General features: G+C 39.8%; 1 protein-coding gene across 3 annotated transcripts; it reads left to right on the top strand.

Annotated features, from left to right (window-relative positions):
* Positions 1–2089: 2089 nt before the first annotated feature.
* On the top strand, positions 2090–22216 carry PKIG (cAMP-dependent protein kinase inhibitor gamma). 3 transcript variants are annotated; one of them, XM_053454205.1, is made up of 3 exons: positions 2090–2128; positions 20586–20760; positions 21358–22216. In XM_053454205.1, the coding sequence occupies exons 2-3, from the start codon at positions 20616–20618 to the stop codon at positions 21435–21437; spliced, it is 225 nt and encodes a 74-aa protein (XP_053310180.1). In that variant the 5' UTR covers positions 2090–2128; positions 20586–20615; the 3' UTR covers positions 21438–22216. The 3 variants fall into 3 exon arrangements, with proteins under 3 accessions (XP_053310180.1, XP_053310178.1, XP_053310179.1); XM_053454203.1 differs by lacking the exon at positions 2090–2128 and adding an exon at positions 6271–6414; XM_053454204.1 differs by lacking the exon at positions 2090–2128 and adding an exon at positions 6277–6418.
* Positions 22217–22576: the final 360 nt, after the last annotated feature.

Raw genomic sequence — 22576 nt, 5'->3', positions numbered from 1 at the left:
CCCCTTTAACCTTTCCTGACCATTCTCCCCATTTTGCCTGGAGGCTCTTGAAATTAGAAGAAGTTATGGGGCTTCCTTGTAAGTGCGACGGAATGTTTGCCCCCTGCATGTTGCAATGTCTGCTCCTTCAACTGAAACAACCCCTTTCTGTCTACTATAAGGAGCAGGAGCGCTCCGGTTATGCCTTTTCATATATCCCCCCAAGTTTCACTGTCCCAGTTTGAGACTCTGATCCCTGTGTCCCTCTTTCCTCCTGTGATGTCCCTCTTTCCTCCTGTGATGTCCCTCTTTCCTCCTCTGATGTACCTCTTTCCTCCTCTGATGTACCTCTTTCCTCATGTGATGCCCCTCTTTCCTCCTGTGATGTCCCTCTTTCCTCCTCTGATGTCCCTCTTTCCTCCTCTGATGTCCCTCTTTCCTCCTCTGATGTCCCTCTTTCCTAGATGCTCAGAATGTTAGCTTTATGAGGGTATCATAAGGTTCTACAGGCCCAAAGCCGTATAAAGAGTCTAATTAAAGCTTTACCACCAGCCACACCTGTAGTCACATAAGAGAAGACATTTCTTGGCCATTTCCTTAACTTGAAACATATGTAATTTCACCGTTGCTCATGAAATAACACCATTTTTTGAAATATATTTCATGATGATATAATGTATTGTGCTCTGTTTTTCAATTACATAGCATGCGATAAACACATACTTCTATTTAAAGTCTTTTTAAAGTTCCGAACCATGATTGTCACCCAGGGTCTACCACCAGGGGGTAAATTCTCACGTGTACTGGGGCGTGGGCTCTTTTAAAACTCTTCAAACACTTTATGTAATATATTTTTTATGGCAAGACTAACACACCGAAATATACGCTTTTTTAAAGCCTCGTAAATGGAAGCATTATTGTTTTTAAGCATTAGACTTCTGTGAACTGAACTAAATAAAACATGATAAAAAGAAATCAATATTTTCCTCTCTATAGTTGCAAGATAGTTTGAAACACGATCCCCGGTATTGTCTAAAGTATACTGATTTCCATTACTTATCCCGCTGGAAATGTAACCCTTATTACTCTCTTCTTTGAGTACAGTATGTTGCGCGAGTATATCTAATATATATTGATTTTGGAAAAGGCAGTGAGCTTTCAACCTCATGGAGATGTATTTAAAGGCCAATTCCTGCGCACTCCAAGCAGTGGGTTTTATAGGACCATGTTTCTCATGTGCACTGAGCTTAATCTTCATATGTTATTCTCTTGTCTCTGCATATGGTGGCCCTAAGTGGTCAGTATGGCAAAATGGCAGCACCCATTGGTCTACCATGCGTAATCTGCTCATATGGTAGCACCCATGTCTACTTTATCAGCTTATATGTGGCATCTATACATCTATGCTATGTTTTCTGCTCATATGGTAGCACCCGTAGTTTATATAGTAGCATCCATAAGTACTTTATCAGCTTATACGGTCATACCCATAAGTGTACCCTACTTTATCTGCAGATATTGTAGCATCCATAGGCATACCATACTTTATCAGCTTATATGGCAGCACCCATAAGTGCCTATTATTTTCTAATCATACATGATAGCAACCATAAGTACCATACTCATATGGTAGATTCTCTAGGAATACCCTCCTTTATCTGCTTATATGATAGCATCCATAAGCCCATTGCCTTTTCAGCAGCAACGCCCATCCAACATCTCTGTCCATCATTTGGCCATGATCCATCCATCATTTTGGTCCGTCGTTTTCTCCATGCCTACATGATTTTGTGTACATGTGTGCCCGTCCAATGTCCTTGCGTTATAACAGGCAACTGGTATGGAGTGTTGGCTGGACCATATGGTAGTTATGGTCATTAATCCTTAGAGAGAGGCCATGAGTGAAGGATTATCAGTGGTGGAACGTGTCCAACGCACGGTACGCAGAACTTGCAGGCCTCATTGTTTGACAGACCTGGAGTTATTAACTGTTTTGCGAGTGTTTAATATAAGCTGTTGATAGAATTTATTATCTGTTTCAGAGAAAAGATAAATTGTCCAACCCTTTTGTTTGTCTGTAACAGGTACACTGTGCTGATACAGGTACTGAAGATCAGGACTGTCCAGTGAAAACCAGGACTGTTGTAAGGTATGCTAAATTGGTTTTAAAGCTGCAGGCACCTGAAAAAGTAAAAGTTTAGAGAAAATAATACCAAATTATGTTATTTTAGGTGATAATCACTTTCTCTTCTACTTTTTGGTGCGACTGCCGCATTCCATTGTATGTTGCATTGGGTTCCCATTGCATCCCTTCATAGTCAGGGTATAAATAGTCTGACCGTTGGTTTATTTACATGCCTTTCCTTAGTGCTTTGTCGGTGACAGGTCAGTAAAGAACAGGTCAATATCACCATCCAAAAATCCAATACAATCGCGAATCCCCTTCCGCTTTGTGCATCCCGAGCTTTGGAGGAATCGATGTGCCTGGTGGTACAAACAGCTGATTTGATTACGTCAGCTGCAGTGATATAAATTACAAAAGTAATCGATGGGGAATTTTCTACAAGGATTCAGAAATACATTTTTTTTTTCATTTACTTTTATTAGGAATGGACACTGTCAGAAGAAAAGTATTATTTATTTTAGGTAAAACAAAATCTTTATGTCTGCTAAAAAAGTTATATTTTTTTCTGCGCTGGAAGGGCGTTCAGTTGATAATGGACTACATCTCCCAGAACGCTCCAGCAGCTTTTACATGCTTTAGTCCAATGTGTATAGGGGAAAAAAGACCATTGCCATTCCACCGATGGTAGCACAACAGCTGGGTTATCCAATAAACCACTGGGGGATTAAGGGGCCCCTAGGCACATGTCTTGTGTGCCTCATAAATAATCCAAGCTTGAATACAGATGGCTTGGATCAGAATATCTTTACCACCTGGTTAAGGATGGGTTTCATTAGTGGTTACCACCACTGGCGATTCCTTACAATAGAATCTTTGGCATGTGCTGTTAATGCGTTACTATTCGAAGAGTCTCGGGGTCATCATTTAGAAAGAACCCATCTTATTGGTTCTATTTAGTTGCAAAATAGTAAGCCGAAATATGACTGGTTGATAATGTTGTGCCAAACAAAAGGGCCGCGGCTTTGTTAAAAGGACCTTTAGATCATGGCGTGGTCCTATCTACTCTTTTAGAGTTTCTAGCATACATGTGAAGCTGGCATGCCAGAGTTTAACCAGACCGGCTCACTGTAATTATACGTGACACGTTGAAAAATGATCCACAACGACAAACGCAGGGATATAAATAGCGACCCAAAGCATTCGGCTCTCGAAACCGCCTCTGCTGACCTGGACAATATCCCTAGAAACAGAGGCGTCCTCTAAATGACTTTTCAACAGCTCGTGAGTGTTTCATGTTCAATCAAAGCTGATCCTCCATTAACTATTTGTCATGTCTGGTAAACTCTGGAAGGCCTATATAAATACGATGTAAAATGTGTTATATATTATTCAGATTTTCCATAGAGAAAACATGGAAGACCATCATGGTGGGAAAATAACCCCCCTCCCACCCACTGGATCCCATAAGTACGATCTATTTTATGCAAACCTACATTTGATCTTTGACTTCTAATTGGTTGTTTGACGTGATGACCATTTATGGGATTTACATTCACAAACAAGAAAAAATAACATCTCGTATATCCAAAAAGGTTTTTTTTTTTTTTTACTTTATGTACATTTATTAAAAGAAAAAGTAATATTTAGTGTCTAATTCTCTATAAATATTACTCAATTAGTAATTAATGAATATCTAGGTATCACAAACTTTAAATAATCTTCTCTGGGATGGACAATGTTGGACAGATGCAAATGAATCACAATTTAGCTGATTTTTTGCTCTCTGATTATCCCCCCCCTTCCTGGATTATAAAGTATTCCCTACGGAGAGATCTCAGCTGCCCTGCCAGCTAACTCAGGCCTTTCCCCATGCAGACAGGTGCAGGAAGCATGTGTGCTCAGCCTCACGTCACCATATTATATAGAATTAGGGACATATGGTAAAAAAAAATATTGTATCTATATAATAGGCAGGCGAGGAGGGTTGGGACATATTCAGGAGACATAACTATAGGCTTAATAGATAAGTCTTACTGATGAAAAAGCAAACATCCTCCTTCAGTTGAAGAGACACAAACACTCTGCCCTTACCTTTGACTAAGCTCTGCTGGTGTGAACGCTCAAAGAAGTTTGTTGGTCCCTTTACTTTCCTGTATGGTGAGCAATGAATTGATAAAATTGTAGATCCATGAGAATTGAACTTGCCGATTCGCGGATCTTCTTCTCCGATTCTGTAAAGAGCCTTACGTTTAAGGCATTCTGACAAAATGAGCAAAAACCCATTCCTGGTGTTCCATCTGATAGGGCTCTGTGCTCTACATAAGGCTCTCACCATCTCTGTTTTACTCAAGATTAAAAAGGTCCAAGGTTTGGACACAAAATGACGAAAACTCGTTTCTTGTTAAAGGGTTTGTCATAGAGTTGGCCAATGGGACATTCCCTCTTTCGTCGACCCGATCCCACCAAGGAAAAGTCATTGTAGAAATTCAGACCTTAGTTCCTTCTTTTAGTCACCTCCTTTGTGAGATGAGAGAGAACTCCAAGTTAGTTAGTGACTTTAGTATTTGTCAAATTCTTAAGATAGAACCCTGGGAAGTCCAAATGTTTTTTCCTGACTTAACTGATCAGTCATCATCCCCACCACAATTGTATCGAGTGTGCCAGTGCTTACAGTTCCATATCCTCTCCTGGAACATCTCCGCACAATTTAACGTGAGCTGACCAGGAAATGATGGAATGGAATAACATAATTTTGCCAATGGCAGACCAGACAAGTTGGGACAGATCCTGGAAATGTTGACTTGGGATTTCATCACCCTTCTTATTTATTAGACCCTGACCTCCCTTTGCTAATCCAATTGCAACCTGCTGGACCACAAAAAAATACTATTAGAAAGTACAGTTCTACAAAATAAATACAGCAAGCATGTAAAAATGTCAAGGGTTAACGGTCACAAATATGGTAGCTCCGTAATACGGTAGGCCCATGAAAAGAAAGAACACAGACAATAAATCTTAAGCAATAGCAATCAAGACCGTATCACAAGCCGAAGATCGATAGCGGTTGCAGCCGCATGAGTCAAGGAAACAGAACGATGCTTTACATAGGTAACAAAAGACAAGTAGATTTCTAAAGAGGACACTAAAGTAAATATTAAAATGGAACCTTTATTGACACTAATTAAAACCGTAACTAGCATTTTATAACGAGAAGACGTTACTAGTCAGGGAGGGTGAAAGTGACTCCAATCATGAAAAGTCCATGAAAAGATGAATACATATTATTGAGGTGGATTAGGCAGTGCATTGCATGGTTGGATAAGTTCTGTTAATTCACCAGCTACCATCAGACGACATAGAGATATGAGCAGAGAACGCCGCAATAATATGCATTTTTGCTCTTTAAATAGTTTGGCAAAATTGGCCATTTCAGCGTGAACACCCACCATTTTTATGTGCTGACTGTCATTCCTAAATAAGAACCAGACATTCTTGAAAAGAGCTATAAAAATGGAACTTGTCCTCATCTGATGCATAATTCTCCTCTTGGCCCTGGACACCTGACAGCTTCTCACATCATGCGTGTGTCCGTACATGCGCATAGATGGTTGTGAGATATATTGGAACATTCTTTCCACCGTCGGAATACCCCACGGCCAGCTCCTTTGTGCACGCTAAGTCTCGAGAGTCGGGACAGCTGGTATCCGTTCCTAAATCTGGTTGTTAAGACTATCCTGGCAAGTTCTGGTTGTTGCATTTCGAATCCCCAAAAATATATAGCCATCCCAGCAAATATATTAATTTCCAAACCTCCAAAATTTGGGGATTTAACTTTTTATGCAACGCTGCTCACAACAAAACTGAAACGTGATACTTAATATTCCTTACGTGCAATGGCTAATGAAGGGGTTAATGTTTCGAAATGTCTATTGTATTCTTTTTTTTTTTTTAAACACAGCTTTCCTTTGGCGAGGTTCTCGGGCCGCAAGATGAAAGACCCGATCCTGACAATATTTGCTCGCAAATGACAAGTGACAAATCCGAAGGATCGCTGCGGAGCGGCCGAAAATCTTTTCTGTAGGTCTCACAGAAGAGGCTGAGTTAGCAGGCGGTGACATCACCGAGCCGAGTATTGGATTACAACAGCAAAGGGAACACCCACCGTAATCCAACATCCAGTATTGTGAGGATCCCTGCCTGGAAACCTACGGTGACTCGTTCCTTTCCGAACCATGCCTGAAAACCCAGCCTGGCCTTAAAAGTTCTTAAATTCTTGGGATTTTGGCAACTAGGAACCCCCGTAGAAATCTGTAAGTACCGCTGCGTGATCCTGGGGTTTAGGTAAATTTTATGCTGGAACAGATCTTTCTTAAGGAGTAGAATTTGCCGTTGATCGAAGTCAGTGTCGGAGGGCTAAGCGATGCGTAGCTTCACCTTCTTCCCCCCTGGTGGATTACAAGGGGTTAAAGCCATGCCGTGGGCTTTGAAATGCATCAAACAGAAATGCCCTTAGCCTCTGGCAACACATGGGTTAAACAGTGAAGCGCCGGCTTCATAAAGGCATTAACCCTTTTAAGTAAAGGTTAGGAGATATGCAAAGGTACTTCAACGTGCATTAACTCTTTTAATGCCAAATTTGGTGAATTAGGCATTATTTGAAAGGGTTAGTCCTTTCAATGATTAAAAGAATATTTCATCAAATTGACTTTTTTTTCCTCAATTTTTAACCTGAGGCCAAAGGTTTTGTTCAACAATTTGAAATCTATTTGGCTTATGTAATAAACCTTAATTTTGGAGACCCTGCTCAGAGGGTTTTCTTAGGCTTGGTATCATATTTCCAGCCAACAATTTTATTTTTGAGTCACACTGTAAATAGTCTTTTTTTTATCTTTTTCCTTTTGATGTTTAATAAACAAGTTTAGGAAAAGGAACACCCACGGATATTTGCATTAAACCAAACAGTTGATTGGGTAATGTCTTCTTACAATTGATTTTTTTTTTAACCTGGTGAGTGCCAGGTGCAGAGCGGGGGATTTGCATGTGCAGGCTGTGTTTACTGTACCAAGGACATGTATGGAAAATGTATAATGCATTAAAATGCTCGACGCTGCACGTAATGTGGCTTTAGAAGGATCCCTGGTTTAGTGAATCGTTTTGTTCACTATACCTCTGCTTGTGTCATGCATGTATTGCGGCTGCTGGCATTTAAAGGGTTATTGGTTTTAATTCTTGTATCCTACTAGACTTTAAAAAAACAGAGTTGTCCGACATTATTGTTCTTTATGATGCAATCTTGCCCTCGACTATGGTACTTTCCCAAATCAACCCTGAGGGGGTGAACATTGTTTAGCAGCCGTGCAAGGGTGTGCGACTTGGCAATGCCGTTCCCCTGTGTAAAAGTTTCCTTGTCTTTCCTCGAGCCTCTCAGTTACCTGACAGCTGGTTTTCCAGGAATCGAGGAATATAGATCTATGTTAGCCGTGACTCAGGCAGAGGAACCTGGGTATGAACCGAGCTGTTCAGGGTCAATGCCTTCTGGTACCCACCATATCAATGGTCTCATTATTTATGTTCTGCAGTGTCGGCATTGGTGAAGGAAACCACCTCCTTTTTCTTTAGTCTTTAGCTCTTGAGCCTTGATCGGTCAGTCCTACCAGTTGGTTGCCTATACAAACCTCAGTCAGTGTCATCTGAATGTAGTTGCAAGTGATAGTGATAGTGGGCTTAATCAATGGCCCACCAGTTCAGTTAATGAGTCCCTCCATCGTGTCTGAGATACTCTAGTATGTTGAAGAGTTGAATCTGTCATTGGGTCAGTCAAATCAAACCGATGCCCAGCAAACCTTAAGCATACAAAATGTTCTTTATCTATGATCTGTTGGCCCTTATAATGTTGCAGATCCCGTTAGATCTTAAAGAAGCCTTTTTCGGTAGATAATAGTGATTTGGATGACGGTGATAAATGTAGTGTCCGTAAGTAACTGCTTATAACTTGGTGACTCCCAAAGACAGTCGTGTCATCACCAATGGCTTTAATGACTAGGCTCAAAGTCTTTTAGGAAAACTTGTCGCAGAATCTAGATTTTCTGAACTCCATTACTTTAAGTGAAGATCTCTCGTGGCTCCTACCATGTGCACAGGTTGCTCTATACTAGGGCAAGGGGCATTATTTTGCTTGTTTGTATCTAGGCTTTGGCATCTTCACCCTGGCCTACTGTGTCATAGAAGAAGAACAAAGTATCTTATTTTAATGTTTGTTTGAGTTTATTCTATCATTTCTGCTTCAAAGAAACATTAAACATGGCCTTTAACCGGTTGTTGCTAATGTCCATCTTATCACTGAGTTGAAGATATTTTGGTACCAACATCTGCGTGACAGTGACATGAGCCAGATCGGCATTGACGCCACAAAAGTATGTCCTCTTTTCTGTTCTGATAGCATCCAAGCAAGGGACACAGTCTGTAGCTTCTGTGTTACATGTTCCCAAATGTTTATGATAGCACAACCACATTCCGTTCTGTTTTTCACTTGGCACTCATTGCACAGCTGTGTCGGTGGCTATGAGAAAGCAGGATACTTGTTTGTTTTAATGTCATTGAGAACGGTTGCCTCCAGGGTTTTATTTTATAATTAAGTGGAAGGCCAATAAAGCCTTTGGGTTCCTTGAGTTCCCAAGGGAAGATCCAAGCCTCCTTCTGCTCCCTGACCACTGCCTGGTAGGAGAGCCAAAGACCCTACACTTCTTGTGGATCTTCTGGCTAAAGTTGGGTGGAGAAGAAGACCGTGCATGAGTTTGGCACAGGACACCACTTTGGTTTTTCTTGGAATTGCAGCAGTGCACCTCGAGCTTCAATAATAATAAAATAAACCGCTTCTGTATTCTCCGGATACGAGCTGGCCCCGTTATTGTAACGCTGTCACAACTTCCTCTTGGAGTGCATACTGGCCGTGACATATTTATATTTCGTTACAGCTCTGTGCCACATCTGTGCCTTAAGGTAGCAGCTCAAGTATCCAGGTAGCCCAAAACGTAGCACAAAATGCTGCTCCCTCTCATTTCAAGCCGTGTCAATGGACCTCCTCACCCCTCTCCATATCCTATTGTAGATACACATATCCGTGTCTCTAAATATCATTCCATGAGTGTGGAATTAGTCCCGTTATGCTATATTATGGAGCTAATAAGGTGACAATTATTCGCATGATATGATAACAAGCCTTGGGTATACCAGCGTAAACTCATTTTTTTTAATTTTTTTTTTTGGTTCTTACACTTTTTGCTTGTGTACTGGAATTCCAACAAAATATTGGATACTTATCTCCAGTATATGAGATAAGTGCAAGATAGAAACAGTCAGCAACTGTCAGCCAGCTGGCATTTACTTGAAACAGAACGTTACGTTATCATCTAAATATTATGGCACTGTTACGACTAAGCAAACTCATAAATATGCATTTATTGGCATATAGAATAAAACAGATTGTTTTAGTGTAATTTTTTAATCTAAATTTATAAATGTGTACAAGATATCGTTGTTGTTTTTTTCTTCGCAAAATGTCTACTTGTCTGGAAAATAAAATCTGGAATATTCTAAAACATATCTGGACTATTAGCTTAATTCATCGAGGGGTCTGTTAGTCACCGACCGCTCTTTTTAGAAGGGTGACGGATCTTCAAAGGGTTGGGATGTCCAGAAGACTTTAGGGGGTAATCTGGTCAAATATTGGGCAGGGTAGCGGTGCTCTTTAGTGGAAATTATTTTCACGACAGCTTCAGTCCACAGCATATCAAGCAACCCTAACCCAACAATTATCTTCCTAGCCGCGTTCTGTCTGTGATCCACCCATGGGCCCCATTTAAACTCTTAGGTGGTAATGAAAGGGTTAAGTTAAACACCAGCTGCTCCCTTAATAACAGCTGCCCCAGTGAATTATTTGGGGAGGTTACGATTGATCAGATTAGCTTTCGCCAGCAGATGTTTCCACCACAATGATAATTATTGTAGCACTTTTTGGCAATTACCAGCTTTGGAAACAGCTGAAATACATTCGTACACGGCCACGAAATAACCATAAAACCCAACAAAGACGTTTTTAATATGTGCAGGGCTCATTAAATATTATTTTGTGCAAGAAGAAAAGTTAATTTATCACGTCTGCTGTTTTGGATTAAAACAGAATGCGGGGTTTGGAAAAGGAAATAGGTTGGCATTTCTCATAACTAATTTTTGCCACCTTTTAAATAAAATGTAATTGGTGACTTCACTGCAGAGCACTGGGATATGATGTCATATCCTGGCGCTCTGTAACATAAAACAGCCTGTGGAAGCTGGCTATCTCCCTTGTAACTCTCCCATTAAGCAGTGGTGCACTGGGGGGGGGGGGGTTGATCACACAAGAGGGCGATCTGCCCCCCAAGTTGTGCAGCAGCTGCCTGACTAGAGCGGAGTACGTCATCATTGTTCAACAAACTATATATTACAGAAAGGCTTGGAATGAGGCAATGTGAAGTAGAGTATCTAATTTAGATCACTGCTAACATTCTTTTCAGCTTTATAAAGAATTAGTACCCAGTCTTTGCCACTGTTACTGTATGATCATCCATGTGGTTCCTATTACTCATCCTCCACTCACTTATTACTCACACACTCACAATTTAAGCCTTTGTCTTAAGATATAGTATAATTCACTTTTCAAACTTTTTCCCTCTATGCCAGTCATCTGATATTTTTTCCCCATTATTATTATTCCTCACCATGGATACATACTTGTGTGTGCGTGAGCATGGATGCGTACTTATGTGTGTGTGTGTGTGAGCATGGATGCATACGTGTGTGTGTGTGTGTGTGTGTGTGTGAGCATGGATCTGTGTGTGAGAGCATGGATGTATAAGTGGAGTGAGATGGAGTGTGTGTTAATGAGTAAGTGTGTGTCTAATTTGTGTGTTTACATATGTTGAATCTTGGAAGGCGGGGCAAAGGGGCAATGATGGCACAAACTAGCTGTTGAGGTTGGGGGGCCCGGGGGGGGAAAGATCGCACCAGGACCCCGTGATTTCTAGTTACGGCCCAGGGGTTATCCTATATACAGACAGTGGCCCTTTAAGGCTGTCGGATAGGAGGATTTGCATTTTGCAATTAAACAGCTAACACAGACGTCTCAGAACCCTGCGTGACATCACCATTCAACACACAGCTTCAAGATCAAACTAACCATTCTGTATTCAAACAGTTCATTTGCATGCACGGCCACACAGGGCTGAGCTATTTACATGGAAATTGTTTTTCTGATCTATGTACGGAATAGCAATTAAGTTGGTGCAGAGTTAAGTCCGGGTATATGCTCTTCATAAGCGTGGGTCATGATGGGGATAGTCAGAAATAGTGTATTCCGTGGGCCTACATTATTAAAAAAATACAGTCGGTAATTAGAGGCTCAACCTTTCTCATACATTGTGTAGTAGAACAAAAAAGCTTAGCTTTTAAAAATGTGTTTATGTGCAGCCTTGCCAAGAAAAATGTTTGTTAAAGTACTTTGTAAGTACGTTAATATGCAATCTTCAGTGTTTTACAAAAAAAAAATAAAGGAATTTTAGGAGAAGCTGTAGCTCCAGAGTAAAGTACTAATTCATATTGATAACTTTCGATAATATACTGTATTTGGAACTGATTCAATTTGACATGTTTTAAGAATTTTGTGTTTTATATTATGCACTGTGTGACTCATATATATATTTTATAAATTGTGCTTAGACAATAAATTTATATTTTTGATTGACTATCGTGGTGATATATATCTAGTTTGAATTATAATTTTCGGCGATCTGAAAGAATTTAGGATCGGAGATAAAATATAGGGTATCTCCTTAAATTAACATTGTGGATGTGGTCCTACAATATTTGGTAGCGTCGTTATTTTGCGTGTGTGAGAAAATATTGGTTTTGCCTATTTTGTCTCATTAATATCCCTAACATGGCTCACTGATCCCGTAAAGTGCAGCATCTGTGTTCTAGAGTTATCTACCCCATCATAGCCAACTTGTTGCTGTTCTAGATCACTATTTTGCTTTTTTTTTTTTTAAGGCCAACCCCAAATGAGTAATAAACACAAACCACCTTATATTTGAACATGGTGACGACTCAACATCTTGGTATCAAACAAGTCAGAGTTTTTATTGGAACTTGAAGTAGGAGCAGTCTGAGCTGTGTCAATACAGGAGTCATCACTTTTTGGCAAATATTCTAGGAGCAAAGACGGTACTGAAGATAAAAAATATAATACCTTTTCCTAATAACATCCATTTAAAGTGTTTAAAAAAGAATCTTATTTAGAGCTCCAAGGCTTGGTAATCGACAACGCTTTATATAAAGGGGCAGCTGAAACATTTTGACAAGCCGCGGTTGGGATAACTTGAAACCACAGGGGCCTAAATGAGGGTTTAGGCTTTTGGGTAGACTTTGAGACATCCATACGTTGACCAAAGTCAAATGGTCACAGTCAAGACACTTGAAAGAGTATGAAGTAAAGGGGTCTACCGAATCCCTCTGTTCATTTATAACGGGGGGGATGTTCATTTAATGGGACTATTATATGCATTAAAATGCATATGATGGCTGGAGTGTCCATTTAACCCCATTTAGCACAAGATGCTTATCCTGAGTGATGTGCCATGTGCTGTATTTAAGGCTGTAACTTGCTCCATTGTAAGGATTTTCCAGGCTTTTATCGCACTGAATTCATGAAGCTGGATTACCGTACTCTTCTAAAATGATGTAATAATTGTCCTGGCAGCGACTGCACCGCGGGCCGCCAAGGGCTCTGGCACAGAACAAGTGTGATTAAAGGAACGGAGACACGCGGTTTACCTGATCGTCAGCCGTGCACTGTTAAGGAAACAGTTGTTTCCCTGCAGTCTCGCGTTTCCTAGTGTCAAGGCTGATCAGCTAACGGCAGGTGGGACCGTCGCTGGGCTAGTATTGCTGATTTAAACACACGCACAGTGACCAGTTAATGTATGTTTAAACGCACGGCTCTCTTTTCCCCCATACGAGCCTTGGTCTGCTACCTTTCTGCCTCGGATACGTTTTCTGCCTCCTTCATCTCTCCATAGCCTTGCCCTCCCGCCTATCAACAAAGCCTTGTTCTGCCTTCTGATGCCCTAGATCATTGTTCTATTTTTGCTTCATTCCATTTGTTCTACCTTGTCCAGAGACAATGTGTATGGTGACGTCACATGTGTGAGAATATAAAATCTGATTTTGGCCCTTAACCAAAGACTTATTCTGCCCTCTTACCCTTCCGGAAGCTTGTTCTGCCTCATTCACACATATTATATTTAAAAATAGATTCCTTACGTTCAGTTTGTAACTAGAAACTGCAGGGCCCTGGTGCAAAATTGTCACCAAGCAACATGTCCCACAATGTCACCTTTGCACGCAGACAGCTTGTGAGTGCCACCTTTGCCCCAAACAGCTTATCAGTGCCCCCAAAACAGCCTGTATGTGCCATATTTGCTCCAGCTTGTCAGTGCCCCACACCGCTTATCTGTGCCATCATTGTCCCTTGCCCCCATCCAACATACATTATGGCACACATATGTAAACACACAAAAATGTACACATGCTAACACACACTTATTCATACACACTCCCTCCCACACCACTCATGCTAACACACACTCCATCTCACACCACTCATGCTAACACACACTCCATCTTGTGGCACTTATACATCCATGCTCACACAGTTACACATACAAACCCACAGCCATGCTCACACACACTTACATGGTTGAAAGGCCCATTATGAACAGTTTTAGCAAAGGACCCTCTTCTGTCTGAAAGGACAACTTTATCTTTGGTATCGTATGTATTTTATGATTGTACTAGACCCTTAATTTGTTTAAATATATTCTTTTTATTTGCTTGCTTCTTAAGCGTCTCTGTTTCTCCGTGCTTAATATCAAAATGACCCCACTAGAAAGAGTATCTCTGAAGTCTGCTTTAATACACAAGCAAACTTTGGTTGAGAACGATTGTCCAAATCTGAGGACCGAGACGTTCCATCATCTTTTAAGCTCTGCCCAAATGAGTCAGTGCAGCGTCTCAATATGAAAATTTACAGGCTGGAGAAGCGTATGGGGAAAGCAAATCACGGCGGTGGCAAAATTATCGGCATTGAACGTGACCTGGGATTTGTGAGTGAACGCCTCACATATCTCCCTCATCAGAATGTTAAAAATGTTCTTCCTCCTCACTTCAATGCTTCAAATCACCTGTATCCAAATTCATTACCTTGTGGCGCATTTTACTTTTTTTCACCCTTCTCTCTGACATCCGATCTGCACGCTCATGCATTCCATGCTTTGGATAAATAAGCCACGTTGTGACTTCAATGACGAGGTGTGTCGCTGCCGGATTCAAGGCTCTGGTGAGTGTTTGTAGCTGGTATTACGCTTTTAGCTAGTGTTTCATATATACATAGGCGGCAACGGTAGGAAAGAACAAGTCTGCCCTTTTTGTGAGCAGCGGTCAAACGCTGCTCACATGTCTGGAGAAAGAGGAGAAAGACTCAGAGACCCGGGGAACCAGGGCTTTACACTGTGACTCCGGAGCAGACCTGGAAAGGTCCCAGACATATTGGTCAGGCTCTTTGTCACCTTAAATGACCTTATAAGGGTATCTTAAAGCACTTCTTATCACTAAATTATTATTGTTTGGGTCATACAACCAGATGGTTGCACTGGTACCTGTCACTTGATCTCCACCAGAGTAGAGGAGGCCGCATGTCCTCTGCCGAGTCGAACATCATGTCTATAGCATTTTCTTTATAGAGCTACAAGACATCGAGAGCTCTCGGATACACGCCTGTGTACGCTCTCCGGAAGCAGTCATTTGTTCAGGACATTCTCAGATAGATAAAGTATGTAATTAGGTGGGTTTTCTTTGACACATGCCGACGCTTGCCCATGTATCAGCAGAACGCCTTTTGAAAATGTTGTTGGGGGGGAGTGCATTTTGTACAACAGATACTATAATTGCAACGTTATCGCTGTAATTAAACTGTCCTATTGTGAGTTTCCTCAAAGAGAAAAAAGCAATAGAATCTTACTTGGCCCAAGTTAACCTTGCAATGTTCTCTTTAGAACATGGCAGTCCTTTAACCCTTTTTCCTACCGATCCTATGCACACATGACTTTGGTGCGGTTGATTATTTAATGCATTAGATATGTGACAAAGGGACCAAACATATTGATATTTACTCTACCAGTCCCATTATTATTGCCATTTAGCTGAAGCCACAAGCAGAACAATGGATGGACCCACATTGTTCCTAGAGAAGATGTCATCTTTAGTCAAAGATGGTGGCTTTTTTATCGTTTCAATATAGAAAAACACGTGGAGTTACATAAGCTTCCTCAACGCCAGAGGTCTCTTCTTCAGATGGAAAGAAGAACATTTTATATAGTTTTTAGTAATATTTTTGGTTCCACGTGACCTCTGTAGAATGGATTAGAAGGTGTCCTATCCCGATGCTCCAGACGTGAAATAAAAGCATATTCTCTCTGCTTTAACATCAGTTACAAATGAAATCATTGTTCCCCCTTCCATCCTATGACAGAGGCGCATCATTCGAATATTTCTCAAGCTGAGGTCATAGATGGGGTAACATGCGCGGTGTTGTTATGGATATTTCTGCCGTTTGGGGAATTCTATAAATAGGAGGCTGGGCTGCGGATTCTGAAATCCGAAGATGGAGAGAGAGGCGTATTTTCTATTGGATGCACGCAGATATCATTTATTGGTCGTCATTATGGCAATGTGCACGGCGACGTCACATGCGTGAGAATATAAAATCTGATTTTTAAAATGATAGTTTAGTGATATTTGTGTGATATAAACACGAGAGAAACGGGCAACAGGGAACATTATTTATTTTAAGGTTTTTTTTCTTTGAAAAATGTATCCAAAGAGCAGGAAAATTCACTATTCCCGCAATGGGCTTGGCGAACTAAGCAGTTATAATTATATTGATCCATTTAAATGGGCATTATCACAATCACACTTCATGTATTAAAACTTTGTTTTTACAGCCAATGAAATTATTATTAATTAATTATTATCATTAATATACAGCTTACTAATTTGAAACATATCTAGTATTAAGTGTCTACGTAATCGAGTCAAATAGAAGTAATCGCAGGTTTTATTGAATCATTTTAATAAAAAATTGTGATTATGGACCTCACACTTCATTTCATTTTACATAATTGGCTGTATAATTGACTCCACTTAAAGTTACATTGATATTTTTGGCATACCTACTGTATTTTGTTGTGTGTGTCCATACATACCATTCAGGACGGTAGCCTTTGCCCTGCAGACCACATAAAGCCATAAACGTATTGACCCTGAAACCTGAAGATGGAATAAAATAAAGACTTGCGGTTTCTGTAAGTTTAGACCTTGATGCTTTGGAATGGTAATTCTGCCGAAAGAGCATTTGAAGCAGTTGGCTGTGTGAGCATCTACTCAGGCGAAACGAATAGACCGCCTGAAACGAGTATGAGGTTCAATTAGGAACAAAGCAGGCCAACCATGCCTGAGGCTTCTAAACAATGTTGTCCTATATTTGTCTTCTTTAAGATTTCACATCATTTTTTATTTTTTACATTCTGAATAATGGAGAAAGATATCTTCTTGTCCCAGTTTCACCAGCCTAGGCCTGCCTATATCTTCTGTCTTAGACACGTTCCTTCTTCCTGGACTGATCGTCACTCCTTTTTGGCGTCTGCTATCATACGACATCTTAGTCTTTTACCCTTCTTACTCCCATGAGTAATTTTTTTATCTCTTACCTCTTGCCGCCCATATCTTCTTCTAGTCTTGTCTCATTCAGACTAGCTCTGGGATGAAGATTTTGGGTGGCTAATCTTTTTTTGTGGGTTTTATTGGCTATTTCATGTTTGGCCATCTAGAGTAATATTGACTTTTAGTCAGCGTTTATACGATTAATGGATCTGGACTTCTTTACCAGTCCATTTATGTGTTGGGTTTCGAGGAGCACTGTTCTTCGTCCTTCCCACAACTTTTATTCTCCTCGATCTAACCTTCTCTACCACCTTTCTCATGTTTACAGTAAACCTCTTCATCTTCTTCAACATTCCACCCAGAAACCTAAATTATTGTCCCCTGTGTTTTATCACTTTGAGCAAACTTTTCATGAGTTAATTTATTACATCAAAAACAGTCAGTGGTTAGGTATAAATAGGGGGGCCTATTGCTCCACGGTCCAATTATTTCTTTTCATATCCAGCTTTTTTCTCTTACATTTTATGCTTCAACAGAAAAGATTTAACTGGCGATATCAGGCTGTAGCCATTGTATAAATCTCATGGCCACCTGCATTAAGGGATTCAAGAAAATAATAACTTTATCTACATCACAAAGGGAAATTACATTACTACAGATATCTATGTTAATGCATGCTATTTTTGTAATAATTTCCCGCTAAATGACCTATTTCTGAGAACAATTGAAATATTTTTTTTCCCAAAAATTAGCTTTGCTATGCCAGCTTTTCATACTCTGTAGTGCTTTAAAAATTGATTTTGCTGCCGCTCGAGGGCAATCGTGTCAGCGGCCGGTGATACGAGATTAAAATAATGGCGTTTTATGAAGTGTGATACACTGTATGAGATGGTATCTGTCTCCAAAGATAAACCATGCCCTCCAAGATTCAAACCTTGTCTTCAAATGTGTTACAAAACCATATCGGAATCTTTTTAGAAGGTATCAAAACTCGTTGAATCAACTCAATTGAAATGAAGTGTTGATGATTGCTGTTGATTGGTTCAGGCAGCCTTTGTGGCGGTAGAAAGAGGTGAAGGAAGACCGGGATTAGATAAGCAGATAAGCCTGAGAATTGGCTCAAAAATGGGTCATTTTACTTATTTTTAAGTTTTTGGGTTTTTTTGCTGCATGCCACCGGTCTTTCACCGGTTATTGTGCGGCCAGGCTATGTTAGCATAATGAATGACTCATTTTTCATCATACACCGTGCCTTCCTTTTCAATTATAATCTGTACCTTTCAAATTGTAAGAACTGTTATTATTTGTGGCTGAGGCTAACCCTACCCGCTAGCTCTACCCGCTAACCCACCGATGTCATCGGGCTACTGGAAGAGCTCTGTAGAGCTGAAGCCCGGATGTTCCCAGCTATGCATACAAGGTTATTTCATACAGTTACAAAAACTCCCTAGATTCCCTCTGTAGCTCATTGTGTACCGGACTCGCTCGCTGCAAGGTCCAAAGTAACGCTCTGGTGTTGCACGCTAACTCAATAAATCGCTATATATGGATTCATGTTCTAACACAGGGATGTAAATGTACTAGAATGAAGGGTTTATATAAGACAGACGGTTGTATCTGGAGGGCTTGGCTGAATGACTCTATTCACATTTCAAAGAGCTAGAAGGCTTTGGATACGTTTTATATAGATACTTAACAAAGGGCTGTTGTGTATTTAATGGGAAACGATCCGCTAGAAGTGCTGGGGGCAGCATCCAGGCTGCCAGGTAACACAAGAAAACTCATAGATGGTCCATTGATTAGTACGCAGCTGTGTGACTAAAATTCCCATCATCCAAAGCCGATTGATCGACATAGAGCATATCACATGCCAGATACGGCTGCCCTGTAAATATATAAAAAGCCTATTATAGCAGCATATTTGCCCAACTCTTAGACCTGGATCAATGTTTATCCAGGAACAACCCACGTTAAATCTGGTGCTATTCAATCATGATCATAGAGTTCAACATTTCACGTGTCCGAGAGGGCCACTCTTGTCCTTCAATCAGGGACTGTCACTTGGGAGGTGTGCATGAATTAGGTGGATTCTAAGAGTCCCCCTCCAAGCTCTGTTCCTTGGAAGATGGAAGCACCTAGGGCAATGGACATAAACACAAGTTTCTCCAAGGCTTGGACAATCAGGTCAAAGCCTTAAACCCCTGAAGAATGTCTACATTGGGTAACACCACACTGCTTGTCCAATAAGAGAGAGGAGTTCACAATAACAAACCCTTGTTTAAATTTTTATATCAATATAATTTACTACCCTGAGGTTTATATAAGTCGTATATTTAGAATATTGAGAGATTTCTAAACAGTTTGTCCAAAGAATGGAATCTGGCAGTCACTTTGAAACCGGCAGAGGTTCTTAAATACAGTCGGGGTTTACAAATTGTTGAGCTTGGATTAAAGCCACAGTGAGCTCCAGATACGAAAATCAGGTCCAAGTTTTACTTGTTGATGCTAAGATCCACATCCAAGCTTTCTTCATCACTGCTCGTAACTTCCGTGAAAGTCAGTCATGTTATCACAGATCCGTCCAGGACAGGAGAAGAAAAGGTATCTCCGAGAAACCATTGACAGCTAAAGACATACAAGTCTGATGTATTCTGTACTTAGTAACGTATATGCCCACTGTACTCGAACAATACATGCAGTATGCATAGTTTAACATGTATTTTGTCCTGTTATGGCAATAAATTCTAATGTCCTACCGACTGTTAATAACCTTTGAATCTGCTGCCCTCTACTGGACAAGTCCCCGGTGTCAACTGACGACTACATGCTCGGAAGAACTTCATTTCTAGAAGGAATTAGCATAAAGCTCTTTGGTTCCTCCAGTCAGGGTGGACCGGCCATCTGGCACACCGAGCAAATGCCTGGTGGGCCCATGGCCGATATTACAAAATACTTACCGATCCTGTCTCCCCGGCATCAGATCGGGTCCTGGACTACTCAGCCACACGCTTCATGTGCATGAACATGTAACCTGCAGCCATGTGTATTCAGCCGGTGGTCGCACTTGTATCGTTTGGTGGCAGCTGGCCTTAAAGTGCCAGGGCCACTTATTTATTCCTAGTCTGGCCCTGGTGAATTAACATATTTTCTTAAATGTTACTACCAATTCAAAGTCATACTCCATTCAGAAGATCATAAGTGGAAATATTAAGTGACAGATATCATAGTGGTCTATATAAGTTATATAGCACACAGTGTGATAGAAATGACACTGAAAGGTAAATAAAATCAAATGAATTAAAGTCAAGCAATTTTAATGACATGTTAACTAGTAATAGGCAGTGTTTCTTCCTTTGTTTTATTAAATACTAAAAAATTAAAGCCATTTTAGAAATGTGTAATAAATATTCAGCTCCTTGATTGGAAGTTAAAAACTTGAAAAATTAAAGAAGTTCTGAGTATTTTGCTTTAAACATATTAAATACATCATAATTTGTGATATAATGAATTTTTTTCGTCATTTGGTTCTTTTTTTTAATCTAAAATGTTTAAGACATAACCCAGTTCATGTTGGTGACAGTGCTCTCGTACCTACCAAAACTGATTTGGTGCGAGTCGTTATCTTTTGCCAAAAATGATCTAAATATGACATTTTGTTCTTTTTCTTCAGATCTAATGAATTTGATATGAAACTAAAGTTATGGATGTTGAGTCTGCATACTCTGAATTTATATCTTGCGACAGAACAGGCAGAAGAAATGCAGTTCCCGACATCAAGGGTGAAAGTACGCCAGGAGTAAGGGATCTTTCCGAAAACATGGGGGAGATGAACCTACAAGGAGCAGGTTAGTTACAAGCAGCTTGTGGTTTGTTGGGCCACTACCAACATATTTCATTAATAAATCATGGATGGATGAAAGCGGTGGCTCAGTTAGAGTTGAATGCTATTCAGAAAAAACATGTTAAAGTAGCCATAAATATTAAAAAGCAGTATATTTGTATGGTTTTTCACTCTAGTTGACAGCTGGGTCACAGAAGGTCATTGACCCAGTTCCAAGGCCAACAAAATGGCAAGGGTTGGAGTTGAAGGACATTGAGGGTTATCAATTCAAAACACATCTACAGGTTCATGTGTGCACCTCAATGTGCATTAGAACCTGGTTAGTATAAGATAGCAATGAGAACGAGGGTATTTTGAGCTTATGGAATGTCAAAAGTGGCCAGAATCTTTTAATTTAGAACATCAAGCTTTGACTCCTAGGTTCCTAAGATTAAAACTCTGAGGTTGGGTTCACTGAAGAATTTAATTTTCAGAACATTGCAACGTCTGCAGAAAAAAGAGTCGGCCCTGAGTTGGCCCTGGGTATTCTACTACGTTATTTTTAATATCATTCTAATGATATCTTCTTATTTTATAATATTTGAATTATCTGATGTTGTAGAGGGTCAAGAAGGGGCAACATCTTCAGACAATGGACAAGAACAGAGGCCAGAAGCACAAGATGGTAACTCGCCATCGTGAATTACATACGTCCTATGAACTTCCACGTGAATTGACTTTTTTAGCAGGGAAGAAAAAGACTTATGTGATTGGGAAGTTCCTCTGAAAAGCAGGATTCCGGGTTGGAAAACACAGTTCACGTAGATGCCTACACGACATGAAGAACTCTGTGGAGCGTGTAAGAACCTCGGGTGGCTAAGGCATATTCAACATGTCTTCTGAAAGTCCACCAGACCTAAACTTGCCTTAGTGATTTTTATTTTTAATTTAAAAAATATGCAATCTCCTCTACCATTGATGTTTCATTTAAGGTACATTTTTGCCCCCTCCCCTATTCTATTTTGTAATTGTTAAATATAATTTATTCAGTAGGTTCAGAGACTTTTTTTCTTTACCCTTCCTAAATTTCTACAATGGATCCAATTAGCATTTAGCTATGGAGGAGAAGACTTGCTCCATCTCTTAAGGGCCCTTTTTTAACACTGCCTTACAGGATTTAAGTGGACCAATAACGAGTAGCCAGTCCAATTTGGAAATGGCTCCTAAAAAGTCAATCTGCCAATTTTTTTTTTAATCTTTTTCTTTAAAGAAAAAAAAATCACATTTTCTAAGTACAATCTGTTACAAAAACTTCACCTAAAACTCTACATCTAAAATAATTATGATACATGCTGAAAAAATAATTTCTTTTTTTTTTAGGTTTTTGTTTCTTCATAAAAATATTTAGTTGGGTGAAAAACTTTTGGTTTTGTTTCTTTGAACACATCATTTAATAAATCACACTGAAATATGAATATGCAGTCGTGTGTGTTAAATTTTCTGTGAATTCACTATAATTTTTTTTTTTTTTTTACAAATTTAATAAACAATTGAACAATATTGTTTAAAAATTGTAGAAAATTTAACAATATTTCTTAATGTTGTTAGGGAACATGAACACGTGCGTAATTTTCAGAGTCCATGTAGAATTACAAACTGTTTTGGGATTTATCTCAATACATATAATTCGAAGAAATAATATGCAGTCTGTAGAAATGTAAATTTTAATGTAGATATAGTAACACAAAGGGCACATCTATCATTGGTTTATTCACATAAGGCATGGAGTGCATATGAAAAAAATTGCATTTTATCCAGGTCCTTCTAACATTATCGTAAGG

The sequence above is a fragment of the Spea bombifrons genome, chromosome 13, assembly GCF_027358695.1.
Source record: "Spea bombifrons isolate aSpeBom1 chromosome 13, aSpeBom1.2.pri, whole genome shotgun sequence".
Taxonomy (NCBI): Eukaryota; Metazoa; Chordata; class Amphibia; order Anura; family Pelobatidae; genus Spea; species Spea bombifrons.
Note: the sequence above shows the minus strand (reverse complement) of the source record. Positions and strands in the feature narration are given on the sequence as shown.